At 36.2% G+C, this 21,910-nt stretch overlaps 1 protein-coding gene across 1 annotated transcript in view; it reads left to right on the top strand.

Moving 5' to 3' along the window:
• The first annotated feature begins 3,256 nt into the window (after positions 1 to 3,256).
• LOC123530059 (DALR anticodon-binding domain-containing protein 3-like) overlaps positions 3,257 to 21,910 on the top strand; it is a 29,986-nt gene continuing 11,332 nt past the window's right edge. The window contains exons 1-5 of the mRNA XM_045310748.2: positions 3,257 to 3,435; positions 18,038 to 18,357; positions 19,081 to 19,421; positions 19,911 to 19,975; positions 21,236 to 21,352. Coding sequence (XP_045166683.2) covers positions 3,268 to 3,435; positions 18,038 to 18,357; positions 19,081 to 19,421; positions 19,911 to 19,975; positions 21,236 to 21,352 — 1,011 coding nt within the window. The 5' untranslated portion in view covers positions 3,257 to 3,267. The remainder of the gene's footprint in view (positions 3,436 to 18,037; positions 18,358 to 19,080; positions 19,422 to 19,910; positions 19,976 to 21,235; positions 21,353 to 21,910) is intronic.

Below are 21,910 nucleotides of genomic sequence, written 5' to 3'. Positions count from 1 at the left end.
TCAAGTGTAATAAAAGAGAAGGTTTTTCATAAGATAATTAAACAAGCTTAATTGAAATGTCACTGGAGTTACAAACTATGGAAAAGGGATTTTTCATTAGAAATGTTATTTTATAATAATTAAATTAATTTTTATATCAGTATAACATATCTAACAGCAATAAAAACCATATTTTCATATTTAAAATTATTTTCATACGTATTCTTATATAAGAATGCATATTTTAACATGTTTTCGAAAAACAATGTAACAAATCCGGTGAACATTGCTATCTGTAAACCATTTAGATTCAAGTTAAAGGCAAATATCGATGAAGACGTATATATTTAAGAAATATGATCTGATTTTACATTGTTTTAAATAACGCTGTCTTTAAGTATAATATGTGTAAAAGACCTAGGTACCACCGCCCCCCCCCCCCCCCCCCCCCCCCCCCCCCCCCCCCCCCCCGAAGATCGAACCATGTTTTAGACGATTTTATAACTTTTACGGCCATAACACATTCTTGTCAAAAAAACAAACAAAGACAAATATCAAACAGGGAAGTCACAAAATACAAATAAACTTGACGAATATATTTTAAAATTGTCTGATTGGTATGTATTATACCTGCTGCCACTACCACGCCCATTCTTATGTCACAAAAATACATACGTAAGTTATTTTGTTTTTTTTTTTCTTTTGAACAGCTGTTTACAATTTATAATTACACAGGCACAGGTGTAGGTTTTGAATTATTTTATTCTGAAATGGTTGAACATCACACGTATATCAATTCAGTAATTCTTAAAATATTGGCAAAATAGGAAGTTTGTAAAATTAAAAAAAAAAGATAGTGGCAATCAGCGTGGTACAGGTATTTTGCCGTATTCAAGCATACATTATTCATTCTAATATAACTACACATATTCCACCAATATATGAAAACTGCTTGCAAAATAAAAAATATGCGAAAGATTAAAATCGCATGATAATTATACCTTGTAATTACAAAAAGAAAATACCCGTAATTCAAAACGCAATTATAGCCTTATCAGTGATATAAACGTCTGTGTTGTTTTAACGTTCCTTATTTAGAGGTAATTGGCAAGTTTTATTACAGGTCCAATAAAAAGGATTTATGCGTGATGCATATAACATTTTATTACTTCCATAAACTATCATTCAATAGGATTACAGTATAGAAATTAGTTTTATGTAAAATTATCTTGAATTGAACATGTACAATAAATTATGAAAGTAAGTTAATCACGACGACATTTATGATAACTGAAAAGATCATGAAATCAGGTAAACAAAAATATATCATTAAGTTACTGAAGTAAAATTCAATTCTGTTTTAAATGCAGATATAATTTACATTGCAAAAAACATTCTTGTACACAAAAATGCTCCGGACATAATTAAATATTCCAGCTTTAATTGGAACAAGGCGGACCTTGAATTTATTTACTAAAAATTATTAAGTAAAATATATACAAAAAAAAAATCTGTATTTTACTTTTATACGACAGTTTGCATTTGTGACTCAAGGGTCGTTAGGAAAGCTATCTCTTTTAATGTTTAATTGACATAACTGGCATAATTGACACTGATATTTAAATGTATATGAAATAAGGTGAGAACAACAACATAAGAAGAAATGCGCGTCTCTTTCTTTTTAGAACCGAAATATTAATTGCAATATTTAATTGCATTTCTTATATTGTTAATTTGTGATATTAACACAAAATGAATTACTCGCGAAGTAAAATTACATTAAATGATTAAATCATTACTTTAACGTTTTGATCACAATACCGCATGTTCACGCGGCATACTATAATATCGTCTGCTTATGACGCTACAACAACAACTTCGCGCTGAAGTTAATTTTTCTTCGAAATTAGTGAAAATAAACCGTCTGAGAACGAATCAAATTTTTATTTCACAAAAATGAAATAAATATCATTCAAAAGATAAATTCAATGAGAGTAGGAAAGTTCTTGCACCTAAGCTTTCATATCAATGGTTTTATACAAAAAATGCTTTGAAGAAACGCATGTATGAGATTTTTGCACATTTTATATGGAAAAAAGAAGGGAAAAAATGACGAAATGATTGCATCAAACTTCATGCGAAGAACGAATCAAAAATTAAGATAAAATTTAATTTAAAAAAACCTTGTGATGAATCAAATGTTGAACTTTGGTAATCTTTTTGCACCTAAGGTTTCTTATTTTTAGTAATTTTGTTATTAAGTAAAATGTGTACATGCTCTTCTTATTTCTATATAGAAAATCTGACCGCTATCGATTAGTGGCCGGAGGAATATTCTTCGGTATGTTTGTATTTGTTTATGTCTATTTTTTCACTATTTTAACATTATTACTCACAAGGCTTTGTGAAAGCCCGCCCGCTTAGCTCAAGTAGTAGAGCATTGCTCTACGGATCGCGGGGTCGTGAGTTCGATCCTCGGGTGGGGCGCATGTTCTCCGTGACTTTTTGATAAACGACATTGTGTCTGAAATCATTAGTCCTCCACCTCTGATTCATGTGGGGAAGTTGACAGTTACTTACATAATCCAGGAACACTGGTTAGGTTAACTGCCCGACGTTATATGACTGAAATACTGTTTGAAAACGGCGTTAAACCAAAAACAAACAAAAAATCAATAGCCCTTGTTTATTTCTTGGCAAAAGAAGAATGGGATATATAGTAATCAGGTCTCCATTCTTGCATTCTTCCATCCTCAACCCTTTTCGCCAAAATTGTAGAAAGAATTTGTAAGCTCACCTGAAATTAAGGTTCAAAGTGATCGATCTTTTAGTGTAGGTGGATGGTCCGGCTTCCATTATCCGTCGCCCAATGTCCATCGTCAATGCAACAACTTACATAAACATCTTCTCTTGTAATATACAGGGAGTTCACTGCCTACTGGTCCTGTCAGTGCGGAATTAACTTATGATGATTTGGCTATGTTTGTTATTCTTATAAAAGATGCTTCGTTAACCTTAGCAGTATATTCTTTAAAGTCTGAAGCTTCCCATGCAGGTGTACCGACAGTGACTCAATTTACGAAGCTGTGTTTAAAATCCTGTTTATCTCTTTAAATATTATTTTTTATATTTTAACAATTCTGTCACTATTTCAGATCTCGCTGTTGCTTAAGGTACTGTCTTTCAGTTTTTGTTAACAACTGACGTGCATCCACTTGCCTGTAAATCTAACAAATACCGGAAACTACGTGAAGGGACAGGCTTTATTGCTATCGATTCCCAACAAAGATGGCTGCACCCATAGAATTGTTGGGTGTCATCGAAAAAAAGGCACTAGAAACCTTCAATAAGAGAAATATCAATGTGAAAAAGATTGCCGTCGTACGCAAGTCGGATCGTTTCTCAAGCGGAGATATTGTCATTCCTGCAGGATGTCACGAAAAACAAGATGATACGGTTTGATTTTTTTGTCTTGTGTTTTCACGACCATTTAAACCTTTAAAAAATACCTGTTTACCAGGTCAGAGAGATGGCCTGTTTGCACCAGGCTGTTTCCGTTGAACCAGGCTAGATCAACTGATCCATAATAAGAAATGTTTACATAGGCCTAATGAACCATTAAATCATGAGATGCGGAGTAACGATCATTGTTTGGATATTCGCATCATGGTATTTTATGGTTTACTGAACTTTTACTTATGCAATGCAACTACATTTCAATGAATTTCACACTTACAACAATCTGCGAATCACTTTGCAAACAGGTACGTTTTTTTGTACACTTAAATTGTCACCATAGATTTTACAAAATTCTTAAAATAAAGTAATATATCTGTTGGAAAATCTTTATTTTGGACATTTGTAAAATCCAAGAGATAAAGGAGGAAGAAAATCTGCTGACTTCTGCGGATTTGAGATGCAGCTGAATATTCGTTTCCCCCTGCATCCGTAACTAAAATATGGCAACAGTTTTCTCCCTTTGTACAATTTCGGGTATCTCCCTGCTTCTGCCAGCTACTTTCAGTCACATGATCATAATACAGCTGGGAAAATTGCAAAATAGTGGCGAACTGATGAAACACAGCAAACTAACATATATAAATTGAAAATTAACGTAAATTCAATGCAAATAACTCCTGCTTTACTGACAGTTCTAAATCTGTTCCATATTCTCTTCATTCTGCGGCAGAAATCTAGTCAAGGCAGCTTATAAATAGCTTACCTGAGCAAGAAGTAAGCGTACACGCCAAAACAAGATTGCGAATGTGTTTCTAAGCGCGTATTTTTACAAGTCTTTCAACACAATTTGATATTTATGACAAGTATGGTTCATTTGGCCTATGTGTACATGTCTTGTTACGGGTCAATTGGACCAGCCTGGTTCAAACGAACCAGCCTGGTGCAAACAGGCCATCTCTCTGACCTGTTTACATCAGGTCAGTGGCAGGGCTTTACCCCCCTATAAATCTACCTCCTGTAAAAGGAGGTAATCCCAAAGCAAAAAGTATGCTTTGTTTCTGAATTAAAAATTCATTTTCGGACCATGTGTTTTAAACAGCTATACTGTTTAACAATTACTGAAATACAAATTAATTTTTTACACCAAAAATATCTTTACATAGAATTTGGTAATTTGCAAATTTTCCCAATTATGACAATCTCCGAGAGCATTTTCCCAATTCCACTGGTATTGGTCGCATTCCCAAAATGATGAAAAACAGGCTTGAGATGGAACAAAGTAAATTTCCATATAGGCCCACATTGTAATGTTTCCTGTCCTGGGCAATTCCGAACAATTAATCTTTGCATTTTAAACTTCTGATGCCAAGAATCTCCATTTTTTTCCTTATACCTTGTTTGAGGATAACTGTAACATCTTTAATAAAGTTCAGGTGAGCTAAAAAGTATATTTGTTTATACATGATTTTTGTATGAGGTTTTGGGAAGACTCAAAAACACAAAGAAACCCTGACTGCTAGTTCAGCCCCTAGTTCTGAAGTAATGGCGCCCCAATGGGGCTTGCAGATGAGTTCCGGATTCCCATCCCGGATTGCTGAGGATGTGTAAGAAAAAATGGGTTTTGCAAATTTGTTTTGTTATGAATTTCTAATGCAATCGTAACAGAACCTTAATTAACTTTATTAGAACTGGAATAAAACCATAATAACTCATATTTTTGTACCACAGTGATTGTCTTCTAGACTGTTGCAATCTTTTAAGATCTGTTACGATTTTTTCAGAACTATTATGGATTTATTATGGATTCCTTATGGATATATTATCCATTGCAAAATTTTGAGCATGTTCAAAACTTAGCACCCTTGCCCCTGGATACCCCTGATTTCAGAACGCCAACATTTTTTTTCAAAGGGAAGTAACTTTGCATACACGCACCCGGGGAACTGAAAAACGAGCGTATTATACGGATCAGTAAAACCAGGGGTTCCACTAGACCTGAAAACCAAAGAGTCCCGGGACCCTTGGGTCCAAATTTTGAAGGGTCCCTTTTCAAAATACAAGAGTCCTGCCCCAACACATCGATACAATTGACTATATTTTCTTATAAAGTAATACTACGTAATTAATAGCTACTACAACCAAGAACATGTTACAGCATAATAACAATTTCTGTTTCAGGTCATATAATCTCATATTGTAAATAAATTTTTATCAAAATTCATTTTAATTTGATGAGGTTTTTCTTCAGTATTTTTGTTTGTTAGCAGAAAAGTGCTAAAACACTCTGTAAAAATGTATCCAAAAACGTACTATCCGGATACTGGTACACTTCTGGAATGTCGTCTGAAATGTTGTTTTTTGCCAGTTACTTGGTCCACTAAGGTAAACCAGAGATAGTTCCTCAAATAATGATGCTACTTTTCATTAAAAATTGCATTGAAAGTCAAGTTTTTAAGTGAATTTTGGAAAAATTGCATATGTCATCGGGTGTAATTAGAATCGTGAATGGACATTCTATACTTATTTTTACTTTCCAAATTCATTTAAATTTGTGGATTTTCTCGTTGAAGTTAAGGTACAATCATTAAACAATGATCTAATTTAAAGTTTGCATGAAGAAATCTTGCAGGACACTTTTCACATGCTCGGTAATCAGCTGGTCGCTTAATTACGATAATTTAATAATTGGCGCCTTTTTTGACAGTATGCAGGCTCATGTTTTGTTTTGTTTTATTCATTCTTATTTGTTTACGCTGCGCTGCGTAGTTATGACTGTTTCCAGTCTAACTAATCAATCGTAGGCCCAGCGAGATTTGAATTTTGAGACCCGTTGCCAGATACAGGTCGGCGCCTGGATCGATTCCAAAGAATTAGATTCATATGATATAGTTAAAAAGGGACCTTAATTCAAGGCCCGGGTGTTATTTTTGAACATGTCTGGGTCTTGGCTGGAGTATTTATTGTTATTATATTGTTTTTAAATGTTATACCCCCCTAAACTGTGTCATAATTTCCGAAATAATAAATAGGTTATAAAAGTATTTAAATTTATTAAATTTTGTCATCCAGGGTAAGAGCCGCGACTACCTTACTAACACTCCTGAAGCGCCTGAGAAAAACTGCCACTGACCATGAACTACATCTATACTCTTAAGCTTTATTTTATTAATATCAAAACTTTAAAAACATTAAAACTTTAAAAATACGTTTAAAACATAGCCTCTATATACGTCCGATTGTTGACAGTACACAGGTTATTTATAGATTACACGCCACGCCTACTGCATAAATGTGTCATATCGATAAATATGCTTATTTTATATTCTCGTAAACAGTCAATGTGCTTCACCGATACCGTTTACTTATATTTTTAAAATGCTGTCATTTTGTCATTTTTTAATGTTTTTCAGTTCTGTTTTTTGCACTTTATAGTCCAAAGTCTAAATTTAATGATTATATCGGTATTAGTTACTTTACATATTATATGTAAAAGATATTTACGATCGCGCTGTATGAAATTTTGCGGTTGTTTTTATCAAAATTCGACCGTTTCTACGTGATTCTGGTCATTTTAATGAACTTATCTTCCTAAAAATGGTCTAGCAATATAGCTATATGTGTTCTTTAGCGATTCTGCAAATTTAAAGATAAAATATATATTAATAAATGTTTTACACGCGAATCCTGTGTACCCGTCGCCTAAATTACGCGTAAGAATTTTTACTTAAAATTTACCTGTTTACCTGTTGTTTGTTTACCGTTGTGTGTCGACGTCTGTATGTTTCCGGATCATCATCACTACTGGATTTTCCTATGGTGGCGTCTTTCTCGGACTGGGTCATGCTTATGCATGCCACCATAGGTCCCTATCACATATATACAGTGCTGACCAATACTTTATATTATTTTATAGCTTTATTTGATATTGGTTGCTTATGGTTTTATGATTTTATTACTGTTATTATAGAATTTGTATAAAAAAGTTAAAATTGAATAAAAGTTGGTTAAAAAGCTAGCTAGAATTTGATAAAATTTGATAAAATCACAGTCGACCTTTGCCGAAAAACGAAAACACAAAGACTCTTATTTCTGATTTTTATTTTGCCTAAAGTTTTTAATAAAATTAAGTTATAAAAATATATTTAAAACTAATTTAGTAAAAACAGGTGACCATCCTTGCCGAAATGTAAAGTGTTTGCAAGGATGTGTCTCCTAGTTTTTAAAATCATTGTCTAAAATTAGCCTAGTCATGGCTTAAAATTACGTATATGTTTAAAATTATAACAATTTAAAAGATACTGGTTGCTAAAAGAGTATTTGGCCTTTTGATTATTATATAAAACAATAAAAATAACATATGTATATATACATTTTAACAACTAAAAAGTAAAATACTATAATATAAATTATAATATTAAAACCTCTTTCGGGCTTATTTTGGTATGCTTCATATACAGTCGGCTCCTGTTACTATGTTATTCTTGGATTTATTTCTAGCTGTTCATAGTTGAGGCCCGACCCTAGCAACTTTAATAGATAGCGCCTTTCACCCTGAGGACATATCGCCTGTATTGACCGCACCAGTGCCGTTAAGCCTTACATGGTACCCCCAGACGGGGTGCATATACAAGCTCAGCCCCCCTGGTTATTGACGCCATCTTTTTTGAACGAAGTTTAGGATTTTAACATGTTTATACACGTTTCCCCTGAGATTATATTATCTCTATTGACCGCACCAGTGCCGTTAAGCCTTACATGGTACCCCCAGACGGGGTGCATATAGAGATTCAAACCCCCTGGTACTTTGTGATATTAAATTAAGGCCAAAGTTATAAAATTCATTGTTAGGTCGGGCCCCTCCTATGTAATGTTTATGTTTTGTTTATATTCTGTTCAAGTAGCCTATTTTGGTGATGAAATGTATTAGGAGGCTGTAGACCTGCTGCTCGACTTCCTTCGGAGGGAAGAGGAGTGTTTTTTCTGTCTATACAGACCAACCCGAGTTTCAGGAGTCCACATTCAAGTTCCAATCTGTGTTCTGCATTTCGTGTACACTCTTTGTGTATGTCAAAGAATACGTGGTTGAATGTTTCGTATTCTGTACAGTGTGGGCATAGATGTTTATCTGAGTAGTTCTCCCAGCCCAGACCGTTCCGCCCCAGCCTTAATCTGGTAATGATCTTATCATGGCCGGTGTTTGTGCTATAAATTTGCATTTTACTGGGGATATGTTCTGAGAGGGCGCAGCGCATTGTGTCTTGTTGTAGCCATCTCTGTCTAAAAAACTCCTTTGATTTGGCCTTTATTATGCTATTAACCTCAGATACTGCTAATTTGACCTGTTTTGGGGCTCCATTTTCGGACCCTTGCTTTGCTAGTTGATCGACCCTTTCGTTTCCCATAATGCCAACATGACTCGGGACCCATATTAGGGAAACATGTATACCTATTTTACTGAGATGGCTGATTTATGAATAATGTCAACTATTATATCAGATCTTGATTGTGACCTGCCTGTATTTATTGATTGTAATACAGACAAACTATCTGTAAATATAGCTACGTTTCTGGGCATGTTTTCGGGTATCCATTTCAGTGCATGTTGGATGGCTGTTGCCTCACACGTGAATATGGAGACCCTAGGGTCTAATTTGAAAGCCGACGAGCAAATTTCTTTGCTATAGGGATCAAAGACAGCAAAGGCCGCGCCCGCTTTATTTTCGCTGGGATTTTTGCTACCGTCTGTATATATATGGTAATGTGACCTATAATGCTTCATTATATGCATTTCTGTTATATGTTTGGCCTGGGTGGTATCTTCTGTTTTATTAATGAAGCATTTAAGGCTTAAGTCGGGGGTTGTGACCATGATCCCAGCATTATATGAAAACACCGGCTCTTGTATATTTACTTCACTTAATTGGTATTTATCTAGTAACCTATTAACCTCTCGAGTGTACGGCTGGGTTCTAAGCTCTTTCCTACCAGTGTGACCGTTTCTAACCCTTTCGATGGTACTGGGGCATTCTTTCAGTGCTTTGATTGTATTATTTATGGGCAGATTTTCACCTAGGCGGCTGGATCTGGCCCAATATTTGAGCATATTGACCTCCTTGTTATATCTAATGGTAGCTGGGCCGTTTCTACTAATACTGCCATTTTATTAGTTGTTTTATATGCTCCAGTGACTACTCTTAGGGCCTTACTTTGTATTACATCTAGCCTTTTTAACTGTGATTTGCAGGCTGACGCATATGCTGTGCTACCATAATTAATTTTGCTCATAATTAAGGAGTTATATAACATGAGTTTAGTTTTCTTATTAGCTCCCCAGTTTGTTCCAGATATTAGTCTCAAGAGGTTAATATCTTTTTCACACCTATTAATTAGATTATTTATATGATGGTGCCACGTTAAATATTGATCAAAATACATTCCTAAGAATTTGGCGGTCGGTGCTATTTCAAGGGCTTTACCACATAATTTAAGTTCCGGCGTTACTTTATTCGATTTTGCTAGGACTTTAAGATATGGTTGCCGGCACACCACTAGCACTTGTGTTTTATTAGGGTTAATGGTGAATCCCCATTCATTACTCCATTTTTCTATTACCTCAAGGACCTTTTGGCCTTTTAGTAATGCACTATGTGGGTTTGGTGATGTTACCCATGTGGCTCCATCATCTACAAATTGGGCAAGTTCGGTCCGGTCACCGGGAGGGGACTGTTTGTTGTGTGCATCTATAGCCGTGTTTAGAGTGTTCATAATGAGATTAAAGATCAGTGGACTAATCACACTTCCCTGGGGTGTGCCATTGTCAGGTTCTACTGTATCTGACAAATGGTCATTGACCTTTACCTTAATTTTTCTGCCTTCCAGGAAATTAGCGATCCATGTAAGCATTCTCCCCTTAATGCCTAGAGATATTAAATTCAAGAGAGACCCTTTATTCCAATGCCTATCAAATGCGTTACTTAGATCTAAAATATGCCTAGTAGGTAATAACCTTTCCGATGGGCCTCTTTACAGTCTGATTCGAAGCGAAGGAGGTGATCTTCGCACGAATGGGCTTTCCTACATCCTGACTGATATGGGGAGAACAGATTATTATTTTCAATATAAGTTTCAAGTCTTGGTTTTATCATTCTTTGCATGACCTTGGTGAGGGTTGACGTTAGGGAGATGGGGCGGTATGAAGCAGGGTTTGTTTTTTCCTTATTGGGCTTAAGTATTGGTACTATAATGGCCTCGCCCCAGCTTTCTGGGGTAGAGCCTTCTTTCCAAGACTGATTATATAGCTTTAAGAGTTTTTCTTTGGCATGTATTGGTAAATTTTTGATCATATCATAATGGATCGCATCTTCGCCTGGGGCAGAACTATTACATTGATCAAGGGCCATGTTTAATTCAAGGAGGGAGAATGGTTTATTATACACAATATCGTCATGTGGGGCTGTGTTATTTTCAATGTAGAGATCGTATTCTTGCTCTTTATATTGTTTATTTGCCAAAAATTCAGCACTGTAATTGTCATTACTGCTGATTTTCTTATAGTGTTGCACCAGAAAATTTGCCTTATCTTTTTCCATAACCACCGGATCGTTGTCGTTCAGAAGTGTACCAATAGAGCTAGATGATTTGCCTCTAAATTTATTGACAACGTCCCATACTTCTTTTGATGTTGTTTTATGGTTTATTTGTGTTATGTACTTTTCAAGACTGGTGCGTTTTGCTTTTTTAATGATCTCTACAGCCTTATTACGGAGTGACCTGTATTTTTGCAGATTTTCATCATTCTTATTTCTGCTATAATTTTTCCTAGCATTCTCCCTTAGTTTAACTGCATTTGCGCAATCCTCAGTCCACCAGGGTATAACCTTTTTCCTATTGTTCTTGCCTTTGACCATTGGTATACTCTTTTTACTAATACTATAGATATCATTTATAAATTGTGTGTGATTTTCATCCACTGTCTTGCCCTCAGTGTTATAATGGAAATGCCTGATTGCGAAGTCATGATATTGGTCCCAGTCTGCTTTACCTATCTTATATTTGCGGGTGGTATGAATCGCCTCTGTTTTTATTGAAAATTCTAATCCCAGCAATATTGGAAAATGGTCACTGCCAAAAGTATTATTGATAACTCCAAAGAATGCATATTGTGCCAATGTATGAGAAACTATTGCCAAATCTATTGCTGAGTCTTTTTGATTTGGTAAATCACTTAGCCTTGTTATATTTCCATCATTTAATATAACTAGATTTTTCTGTGATAATAGATTTAACATAGTCTCAGAGGCCGAGTCACACCTTGGATCGCCCGGGGGATTCCAGAGTGGGTTTTTAATGTTGAAATCTCCCAGAATTACTGAGTGGTTTCGTATGTTAGAGAACATTTTTTGATAGTGTTCTTCGGTGTTATGTTTTTCATATGCTACATAACAATTATAAATTGTTATGTTTTTGCTGTGACCATATATAGTTATGCCGTTAATTTCATATTCATTGTGAATTATTGACCTTTCAACTGTGAATTTGATGCCCTGTTTGACATATATTATTGTACCGCCTCCTTCTTGATCTATGCGTTTTTGATATGTTGCAATTTCATAGTCATAAAGCTTTGGTGGTGTTATTTTTTTTCCATATCTAAACGCTTCCTGAATACACACGGCATGTATTGTATCTGTGGATGACTTAAGGAAGCTGTTTAATTCGGTGACCTTTGTATTTTTGTCCCCTGCAAACCCCCGGGCGTTCCAAGACATTATATTAAAATTACGATTACATGCCGTCTTGGAATCTACACCGGACATTATTAATTAATTAATTGTATGGGGTTATTGTTAATTAATTTACAGGGAGTTAGATCCGATGTCACCTAATAGGGACCATATCCGGCATACCACTGGGGTGGTGGTGGGGGGTGGTGAGGTACCCACCGAGGGCGTCTGTGGCCCATTGTACCATGTGGCCTTGCATGTCTATTGAACCTATTGTGTTTGCGGGGTCCAGATAACCTTCTGTTATGGTATCTGGGTGCATTGCCTATATGTGAAGAAGTGGGTGGGGTGGGGGTTTTCCTTGCCCCCGCGGTTTGTGTTTCTTCTTGCTGTTCTGGTGCGCTATTGCCCTGTGATATGGCTTCATCTATCATTTGTTCAAGTGCCTGGTCATTTATTTGTTGACCTTGTATCTTAGGTGCTATGTTTTTGATTATTTCCATAACCTTGGTCTTATGTATATATTCTTTATTGTTGTGTAGTGTTTGTGTTGGTGTGTTTGCACGTGTTGTTTGACCAGATGTAAGGCCAGCATTTCTCATTCTGGCCTCATATTCTGTTTTGATTGCGTCATTTTTCTTGTGAATGTTTTGTAAATAGTTTGTGTATGCCAAACACCCTTTGAATGCTGCACTGTGTAAACCGTTGCAATTTGCGCATTTTTTGATGTTTCGGTATTGGCATTCATAATGCGAGTGTGGCCCTGCACAATGTGGGCAAATTGTTTTACCTGTGCACTTGTTTGCTGAGTGTCCGTGCTTTTGGCATTTGTTACACCTTAGGGGAGATAACAAGGATGGATATACTGGTACTTGGGTGCCATCATTTAGTTTCACCTTCAATGGTGTTTTTTCAGAACTAAACGTGAGTTTTATTGTTGATGAAGGCACCTTTCTTCCATTGACTATTTCGTAGCCCCGGTGGTAGACTTTTATGTTGTTCTCTTGTGCGAATGTGTTAACGTTATCATTATAGTTGATGTCCTTTATGTAAATGACCCCTTTAGACTCTATTTTCTTATTCGGACTAGAGCGTTTGTCTGTGTTTAGTGGCTCTAGAACGAAGTCATATTTTTGATAAGTAAATTGCTTGGCCAGGTCCAATTTGTCTTTGCGAATCATGAAAGTGGGACATCCCCCCTCGGTGGATGGGTCCTTGACAAATGATCCGCCTACATAGGCTATGAAAGCCGAGGATATCTCTTGAATCCTCTGCTTCGGGAACACACATGACACTGTACGCAGTGTCATTGCCACAAAGCACAGAGTGGTTGTGTTGGCCGCTGGCGATGCCCCCTTTGATCTCTTAGAGCTCTTAGTCTCCCATGTGCCTTCAGTGTCAGCCTGCACCGACATGTTTGTCGACTGCTCACTATTGGCGCCGGTGGTACGGGGTGGTACACCGGTATATGGTGGTACCTGTTCACCCTGGTGTTGATCGGCATTGTTCATTAGCCGTGGCTGGTGTAACTGGGATGCCAAGCTCTGGGTAGTTGACATCATCTAGTGCCGGTGCACCAGGGTGGGCTTTGCCTGTTGTACAGGGTGGTGCTTCTGTCTCATTAAATGAGACAGGGTCTTGGTCCTGCCTTGGGTTTAACCTTGGTAGGCTAGGGATCGGGGGTGTTTCGATGTTACCATCACACTTGGGTGACGGTACACCGGTGTGGCATTCACTAGGTGGTGTTGGCGGATCACTATCAATAGTGAGCCTCCCAGGACTTAAACTTGAGTCCGTGTCATTAGGGTTGGCTACCGGACTAGGGACAGGATATGTCACGTTACTCAAAGGGTGTAACCTAGTGGCAGACAGATCCAGGGATCCGTCAGCCGAGTCCGATATTGCCTGGGCCTTGTTTGCAGGACTTCCTGAAGAAGAGTTGAGAGAAGTTTCTCTCATTCTTTTCTTCCCCTTTACCTTCCCCAGGGATTGCATATTACTAACTGGTGTCGAGCCGCCCGCCGGGGCGAAGTCGGCACACAGAAGCTTTCTAGCCGTCCCCTTGGCCTTTACTATGGGGGTTGTACCGGGTGATCCCCCATGTGACTTGGACTTTTTCCCTGATGATTTACCCATTGTTGTTATGTCTGCTTGATTAATTTAATTTATTCCTATTAAGTAACTAATTTTAGATTTACGAATATATTCTTATACAGAATTTATGAATTTATCCGTTAAGTTTTATCTGCCAAAATCGTCTACTTTAATTAATTTGTTTTTATTGACTGTTTTACCTATCCGTAATAACCTATAATATATATATATATTATCGCTCTATGCAGTTATTTACTATATGCACTAATTGCCTTATTAATTAGCTTGTTTGTAATTGTACAATATATATCAAACCGTCAATTTTCTATATTGTACACTATGTCCTAGATACTGACTCTCTATAAGTCAGTATAAACCTTGTAATTTATCTACACTAACAGTAAAGTGCAGTGGTGTTAGTTAATCCTATTGTACCTATACGATCAGTTAATCTTATAACGCCTGCGGCCTAACAATGTAAAGCGACGCGCACGATTTTTATGTGAAAGTTATGAATTTAACCTATTTTAAGTGTTAGTTAAAGTGCTTTACGATCAAGTATTTTGATCAAGATCAAAATACCTTCACGTAGATAAATAGACCCTAAATACCTTAAAAGTGGCGGTTGTCCGGTGTCCAACGTAGATTTCCAACGACGGCCAATTAATCGAGTGGTTCTATGAGCATACCGTTGTGAGGAATAAGTCACAGGACGAGCCTATTTGCCCTACTCGAGCACCTACCGAAGCTAAGTATGACACTTGTCGATACTTTGCTATACCATACGTACGGTCAACGCACCGATAAAAATAACGTCTTATCGCTACGTAGCCAATATGGTTTAAGAAGATGTATGCAGGCTCAATACGGGTAACGCTTTATCAATGAATTAATGTTAACACTTCATTGATTCTCATTACCTATGTGCACTCGCCGTGACGTAACTTGCTGATAAAGAAAAATCAGCGTGGCATGTCCACAGGATAAAGGGCGGGAATTTAGCAGAAGATCAAAGGCAGGAAGGAGGGCATGACCGCGAGTGTTTACTTTGAATACACGTGTTTATCGTGGACATAGTTTTACTTTGGGAAATGACTGATAAGAGGAAGGATTATCAAAGGAAAATGTCTCCGGGTCCCGAGTGACGCACAGGCAATTATCATGGTCCTTTGAGCGTCTTTTGAAAATCTCCCGGACCCGGGCTCCTAAGACTATCGGGTATCGATTTTTTTCTTGATTTTTTTTTCTTTCGAGGGGGAATTTTTCTATACTTGGGGGGAAAGAAACATACTATTTCGAGGGGGGAATGGGGCCGAATTTCGGCCCCAAAAATCGGCAAACGAGGGCCCTGAACGGAGACACCGGATGACTTACAAATGAGTTAGGAGTTTTACAAATGCATTATGGATGCTATCCAGAACTAATCCACTAGCCCATTCGTGGCAGTGTGATTCTAGCTTATGAAAGCTTTGAAAGTTAGTTACTAACAGACTATATGTTCTGGAAACACATTCATGAGAATTAGTTGTTTTTGCTAATTTAAGTCTGTTTTATCAAATTTGTGTGAACAGGATTCTGTGTTTTTAGATAGAATAATGAAGGTTTGTTACTGGTCACTAAAATAGTGACTCAAAAACTGGTGACATATGTTTGTTTTTAGCTCGACTATACGAAGAATAGGGGAGCTATCCTACTCGTGTCGGCGTGAGCGTTGGTGTTAGCGTCACACAAATGTTAAAGTTTGCGTACCACCCCAAATATTTTCAAAGTCCATTGAGATATTGCTTTCATATTTTGCATACTTGTTTACCATCATGACCCCAGTCTGTAAAAAGGAGGAGGCAACTCTATCAAGCATTTTGACTGAATTATGGCCCCTTTTCGACTTAGAATAATTATGCTTATGGTAATGTTAAAGTTTTACTCATAGCTTATATTATACTATCAAGCACTGAGAATAGTCGAGCGCGCTGACAGCTCTTGTTATTTGTAACTTATTGCATGATATATAATATAAAATAAGGCACTGCCTCAATCCAGGATCGATCCAACTTCAACTCATCCAATAACATTTGAAAAGAACTGTCTAATGGCAGCACAGAAGGACATATTTTTTAATTTGATAGTAAATATCTCATTCAGTACATCGCATGCTACCATAGTATAGAAGGATCGATCCCTTGCTAAGCATAGGATCGATTCCCTATCAATTTAAAGTAGATTTTGGAATAAAAACAACACTGCTGATAATGTATTGTATTACAGGTAATTTCCGCCTATCTCCAGAGAGATATATTTATTTATATGAACTGTGCTCACTAAGTGCTTTTATTTAGAAGTGTATATATACAATATATCCATATTTGTACTGGTGTGCAAGACGTTGCGGTTCGAACAAGATATTTGGACGCTTATTAGGCACAAGGAAAAGGCATAATCTTCCAAAAAATCTGAAGTTAGACGCTCTGTGCACGTGCCGGAAGTACACATTTTTAGCTCGACTATTCGAAGATCAAGTAGAGCTATCCTACTCACCACGGCGTCGGCGTCACACCTTGGTTCAGTTTTCCGTACCAGTCCACATTTTGACAAAGTCTTTTGAGATAAAGCTTTGAAACTTTCAACACTTGTTTACCATCACCATGGCCAGTTATAGGCAAGAGCACATAACTCTATCAAGGATTTTGGCTGAATTATGGCCCCTTTTGACTTAGAAATCATGGTTAAGTTTTTCGTACCAGTTCATATTTTGACAAAGTCTTTTTAAGATAAAGCTTTGAAACTTTCAACACATGTTTACCATCACCATGTCCAGTTATTGGCAAGAGTACATAACTCCGTCAAGGACTTTGGCTGAATTGTGGCCCCTTTCGACTTAGAAATCTTGGTAAATATTTCGTACCAGTTCATATTTTGACAAAGTCTTTTAAGATAAAGTTTTGAAACTTTCAACACTTGTTTACCATCGCCATATCCAGTTATAGGCAAGAGTACATAACTCCATCAAGGATTTTGGCTGAATTATGGCCCCTTTTGACTTAGAAATCTTGGTTAAGTTTTCCGTACCAGTTCATATTTTTTGTAAAGTGTTTGACATATGGCTTTGAAACTTTTATCACTTGTTTAGTATAATAGTCTCTATCTGAAGGAAAGAGTACATAACTCTGTCATCTATTTTGGCTGAATTATGGCCCTTTTTGGACTTTGAAATTGGTTCATACATTGCCATTTAGTGCAAGACTTATCGAAATCAAAGAAATACAGGAACATTGTTTGTCTAATCTATTTATTTCTTTTGTCTGAATATCTGTGGAAATATTTTGACCCCATTCTTCAATCAAGTCTTCGAATAGTCGAGCGCGCTGTCATCAGACAGCTCTTTTTTAATTTGATAGTATAATGTCCCATTCTTTATATTGCATGTTACTGTAGAGGGATCGATCATGATTTTCGTTGACGAAAAATCGGTAGGATCAATTCCCTATTATCAACTATAATCAAATCAAAAACCAAAGGTGATGGTCAATAGGTACATTTCTTGAAGTTTCATGATAGGTCTTAGGTAGTCAAAATAATTCAACATTTAGATTGTTTTATATTTGTGAGGACTATTTTGGCCTCTTGGTTCTTTTTCATACACCTTCCACTTTCTTTTCCTTGTTCCCCACCCTACATGAGCCTTTTCTACTGACAAACATTACATACAGCATTTCTATTACAGTTCTGAATTTTTCAGCTGTAAACTGTTAATTATTTCACAAATTTGTTTCTTTTCTGTCTAGGTTCTATGCAAATTAAGAGAGACATTATTTGAAGATTTGAAAAGATCAGGAGTACCTGTAACAAAAATATCTGGAGATGATTTCAACAGTGTAGCTATATATTTAGACAGAAATTCAATCTTCAAAGAGACAGTAGGATTGGTAACAGCTGAAAAAGAAAGATATGGCTTGGGGAAAGAAAAAAAAGATGAGACAGTAATTCTTTGCAATGAAAGTTTGTTGAAATGTGGGAAGTCAGATAATGCTGATGATATTTCTTTGGAAGATTTAAGATCATTTTTGATGCAGGAGCACATTACTCATCTGTTACAAAGTCAAAGGTTTGTATTGTACATGTGCAGTCAAACAAGTATCCTCTATTTCAGTGTCTTTGTTCTGATGTACACATGTGATAAATAGAGGATATTTGAGCCGCACCATGAGAAAACCAATATAGTGCATTTGCGACCAGCATGAATCCAGACCTGCTGCATCCATGCAGTATGGTCAGGATCCATGCTGTTTACTTTCCAAGCCTATTGCAATTAGAGAAACCGTTAGCGAACAGTATGGATCTTGACCAGACTGTGCGGATGCGCAGGCTGATCTGGATCCATGCTGGTCACGAATGCACTATGTTGGTTTTCTCATGGTGCAGCTCATTTATTGCTCCAGTGTAAAATTGAAATATCTTCCATAATTGAAAACCAGATACAATATTTTCAAAAGTGGCATAGCCTAAGAGTGAAAATGTAAGATATGGTGTTCATGAGTGAAAGGTATTTTGATCTTACATGATTTATTTGCATTGTTGTTGATATTAATTGATGGAAGGATTACAATAATTACATATTACATGTTGCTGCAAACATTTTTTTTCAAAAAGATTATTGAAGCTAATTATTTCCACACTGTTTGAAACAACCAAGAACCACTGGCAAATTTGCAATTAATACATGAACCATTTTTGAAGCCATTGAGTATATTAATTTTGCTTACATATATTTTACTGAAATATTACAGTTGAGCATTGATACATAGTTTTTCTTATTCTTATTTTGCAGTTACAATGTTTTGCAATTAGTGGAAAAGAAAAGATTTGAAACTTTAAAAAGTTTATTTTCACAGTTTGGAACAGGCTTGAGTTATTTTGTTGAAGCTGCTGCAGACACTGATACTGATAAACCTGAGATTTCTGAATTTCTCAAGTGTCCTTATATTACAAGATCAGATGACAATGGGAAAAGCAATGGGGGAAAATATAAAACTGAGGGTACTTGTGAAAGGCCTGAAAGTGAAAAGGATATTGGATTGGTATATGAGTTTGATATGAAGAAATACTTGCAAGAAAAAGGTCTTACTGTTGGAAAGACTGGGTTTGATAAGAATCTCTCCATGTGTGAAGGTATGAATAGTATAGTGTTTATAAAATTGTTAAGACTTACAGTGCAGTAAGCATGACCGTGCTTGCCCTTTTGTAACAAGAATGGATTTTTTGTGCACCCAAAATATTTTTGGTGGAACACTTAGAATTCCTCTTGTCTCTTTAATGGGGGCTTTAGTTGTATGTTAAGGTTTATAAAAATCACAGATTTTTCTTTTTTCTTACTATATAAATGCCATACCATAAGGATACCATTAGATGATGCCTGTGATAAAAACGATGGTAAATATGATGTTAAGCCCTAATATAAAAAATATTATAAAACTAATGCCAGATACATATTTGATGTTATAGACATATCTACATATGATTTTTTAGATTTTAGCTTATAAAAAATTATTCCCAATATGATTTTAAAAATATCCAAAAACGATGGGGTTTTTTAACTTATAAAAATAATGCTTACTGACATTATTTGAATAATATCATTATTTTGATTTTATTTTCAAGTTTTCAGTTGTGATGCACCTACAGAACTGTTAAATACATCAGTGCTGATTAATAATATAATAAAGGTAAATCTGCTATGTTTTGTTGTTCAGGTAAATGTCATTAACCTTTAGCCTGCTGGCGGCAAGTGATTCTGCCTTTGCTACCAGTGCAGACCAAGATCAGCCTGCACATCCTGATCATGGTCTGCACTGTTCGCTATTCAATCAGTAAATCTTTAGTGAACACCCCTTTGAATAATAAATGGTATTGCCCAAATTGAATGATAGACCAGTCCATTTTAGAAATTCAGTAGGCAAAAGGTAAAACTTTCTTGTATTGTGGGATAATATCCAGTTTCTTGTTCCATTTTCCCCACAATAACAAGATGAGTATAGTAGTACTTTTCTGGTCTTGTATCATATTGATTCATAATTTGAGCCATGCCATGAGAAAACCAACATAGTGCATCAAATTGCAATAGGCTTTGAAAGCGAACAACATGGATGCTGACCAGACTGCGCAGATGTGCAGGCTGGTCTGGATCCATGCTGGTCGCAGATGCACCATGTTGGTTTTCTCATGGCACGGCTCATTTGTAATCTATCAGCAATCTTTAAGAACTGTGTAATGGCAATAGAATTTGTCAGGGTACTTTGACTAAGTCTTATTGTTGCTGATGCTTTGGGATCATGGGGTCCTCTCAGTATCCTGTATAATAGTTATACTTCCTCTTAAGCAAAGCTTGCCTGCTTAGTTCAATAGGGAGAGCTCAGATCTATGGATCATGGGTTCATGAGTTCAATCACAGGCTGAGGGGTATGTTCTCAATTTGTTAAAAGAAATCATTCATCATCCACTTCTGATTCATGTGGGGAAGTTGGCATTTACTAGCGGAGAGCAGGTTTGTACTGGCCAGAATTCAGGAAAACTGGTTATGTTAACTGCCCGCTGTTACATAACTGAAATACTGTTGAAAAACATATTTTAACTATAAAAAAAAACAAACAACAGATCCTCTGAAGCAGGTGCTAGGCATGTAAGAGATGTAGCACATTCTCATTACCACTCTTAACAGACACAATCAAACTGAGTCACTCGGCTTCTGGTTTGCTTTGTTATGTTCTATGCTGCCATTTATTTACATGAAAAGAACTGTTTGCTAGATGAGTGTGTGGTGTTTCAGGCAAAGAAGCTTCAAAACTGGTAAAAACTGCATTAGTTTAAAAAAAACTGCTTTACATTTTCTACCCTGTTATTCAAGAAAAAGTAGGTTCTTAACTTGATATATTACCTCGTGTACAGTAAATATACATAAGTCTCTATGATGTATTGTTCTCTTTCAGGATAAAAATGCTAAAAAATGTCTTCATATAACTGGGCAGAGCTGTGCATTTTCAAGACAAAAAGTTCACCTTATTTTGCAAGAAATAGTGGAAAAAAATAGCAGGTGTATTTCTCAGGTAAAGACATATACCTCATCTAGTATAATTATACTACATGTTAAAAGGTGGTAAATCACAACATTTTATCACATATTTCACTTTTCTTACATTCTGTTCAAGATTTATAGGACAGAAAGGTCCATTAAATAGAATTTGACCCCTAAAAGATATGACATTGTATGTTTTGGGGGGATTTTTTAAAAATAAATTTTTGAATTACCGTTACCTCCACACTCAGCCCATCCTCTGAAACATAACAAGTAAAAGGTATAGTTACTGTAATTCTTTTGCTTCAATTTAATTTCAAGTTTATCATTTTCACTTGATAGATATGGGGATATTTCAACATTCTGGACCAAAAATGATGTTAAAAAACTGTATGTAACTTTGGAATTCATTTATTTCAAATCTATCTTGGTTGCACAGCCATTACATGATTACATGAGCAAGCTCAGACCAAAAGAGTTGAGCGGCAAGTGAACTTAACCAAATGGTCAAAGAGGCCCCACTGGAATAATTGTTATATTAAATTTATGTAGTAATAGTGTTAATAAAATAACTGTTTAATAAAACTGA

Source organism: Mercenaria mercenaria, chromosome 13, assembly GCF_021730395.1.
Source record: "Mercenaria mercenaria strain notata chromosome 13, MADL_Memer_1, whole genome shotgun sequence".
Taxonomy (NCBI): Eukaryota; Metazoa; Mollusca; class Bivalvia; order Venerida; family Veneridae; genus Mercenaria; species Mercenaria mercenaria.
Note: the sequence above shows the minus strand (reverse complement) of the source record. Positions and strands in the feature narration are given on the sequence as shown.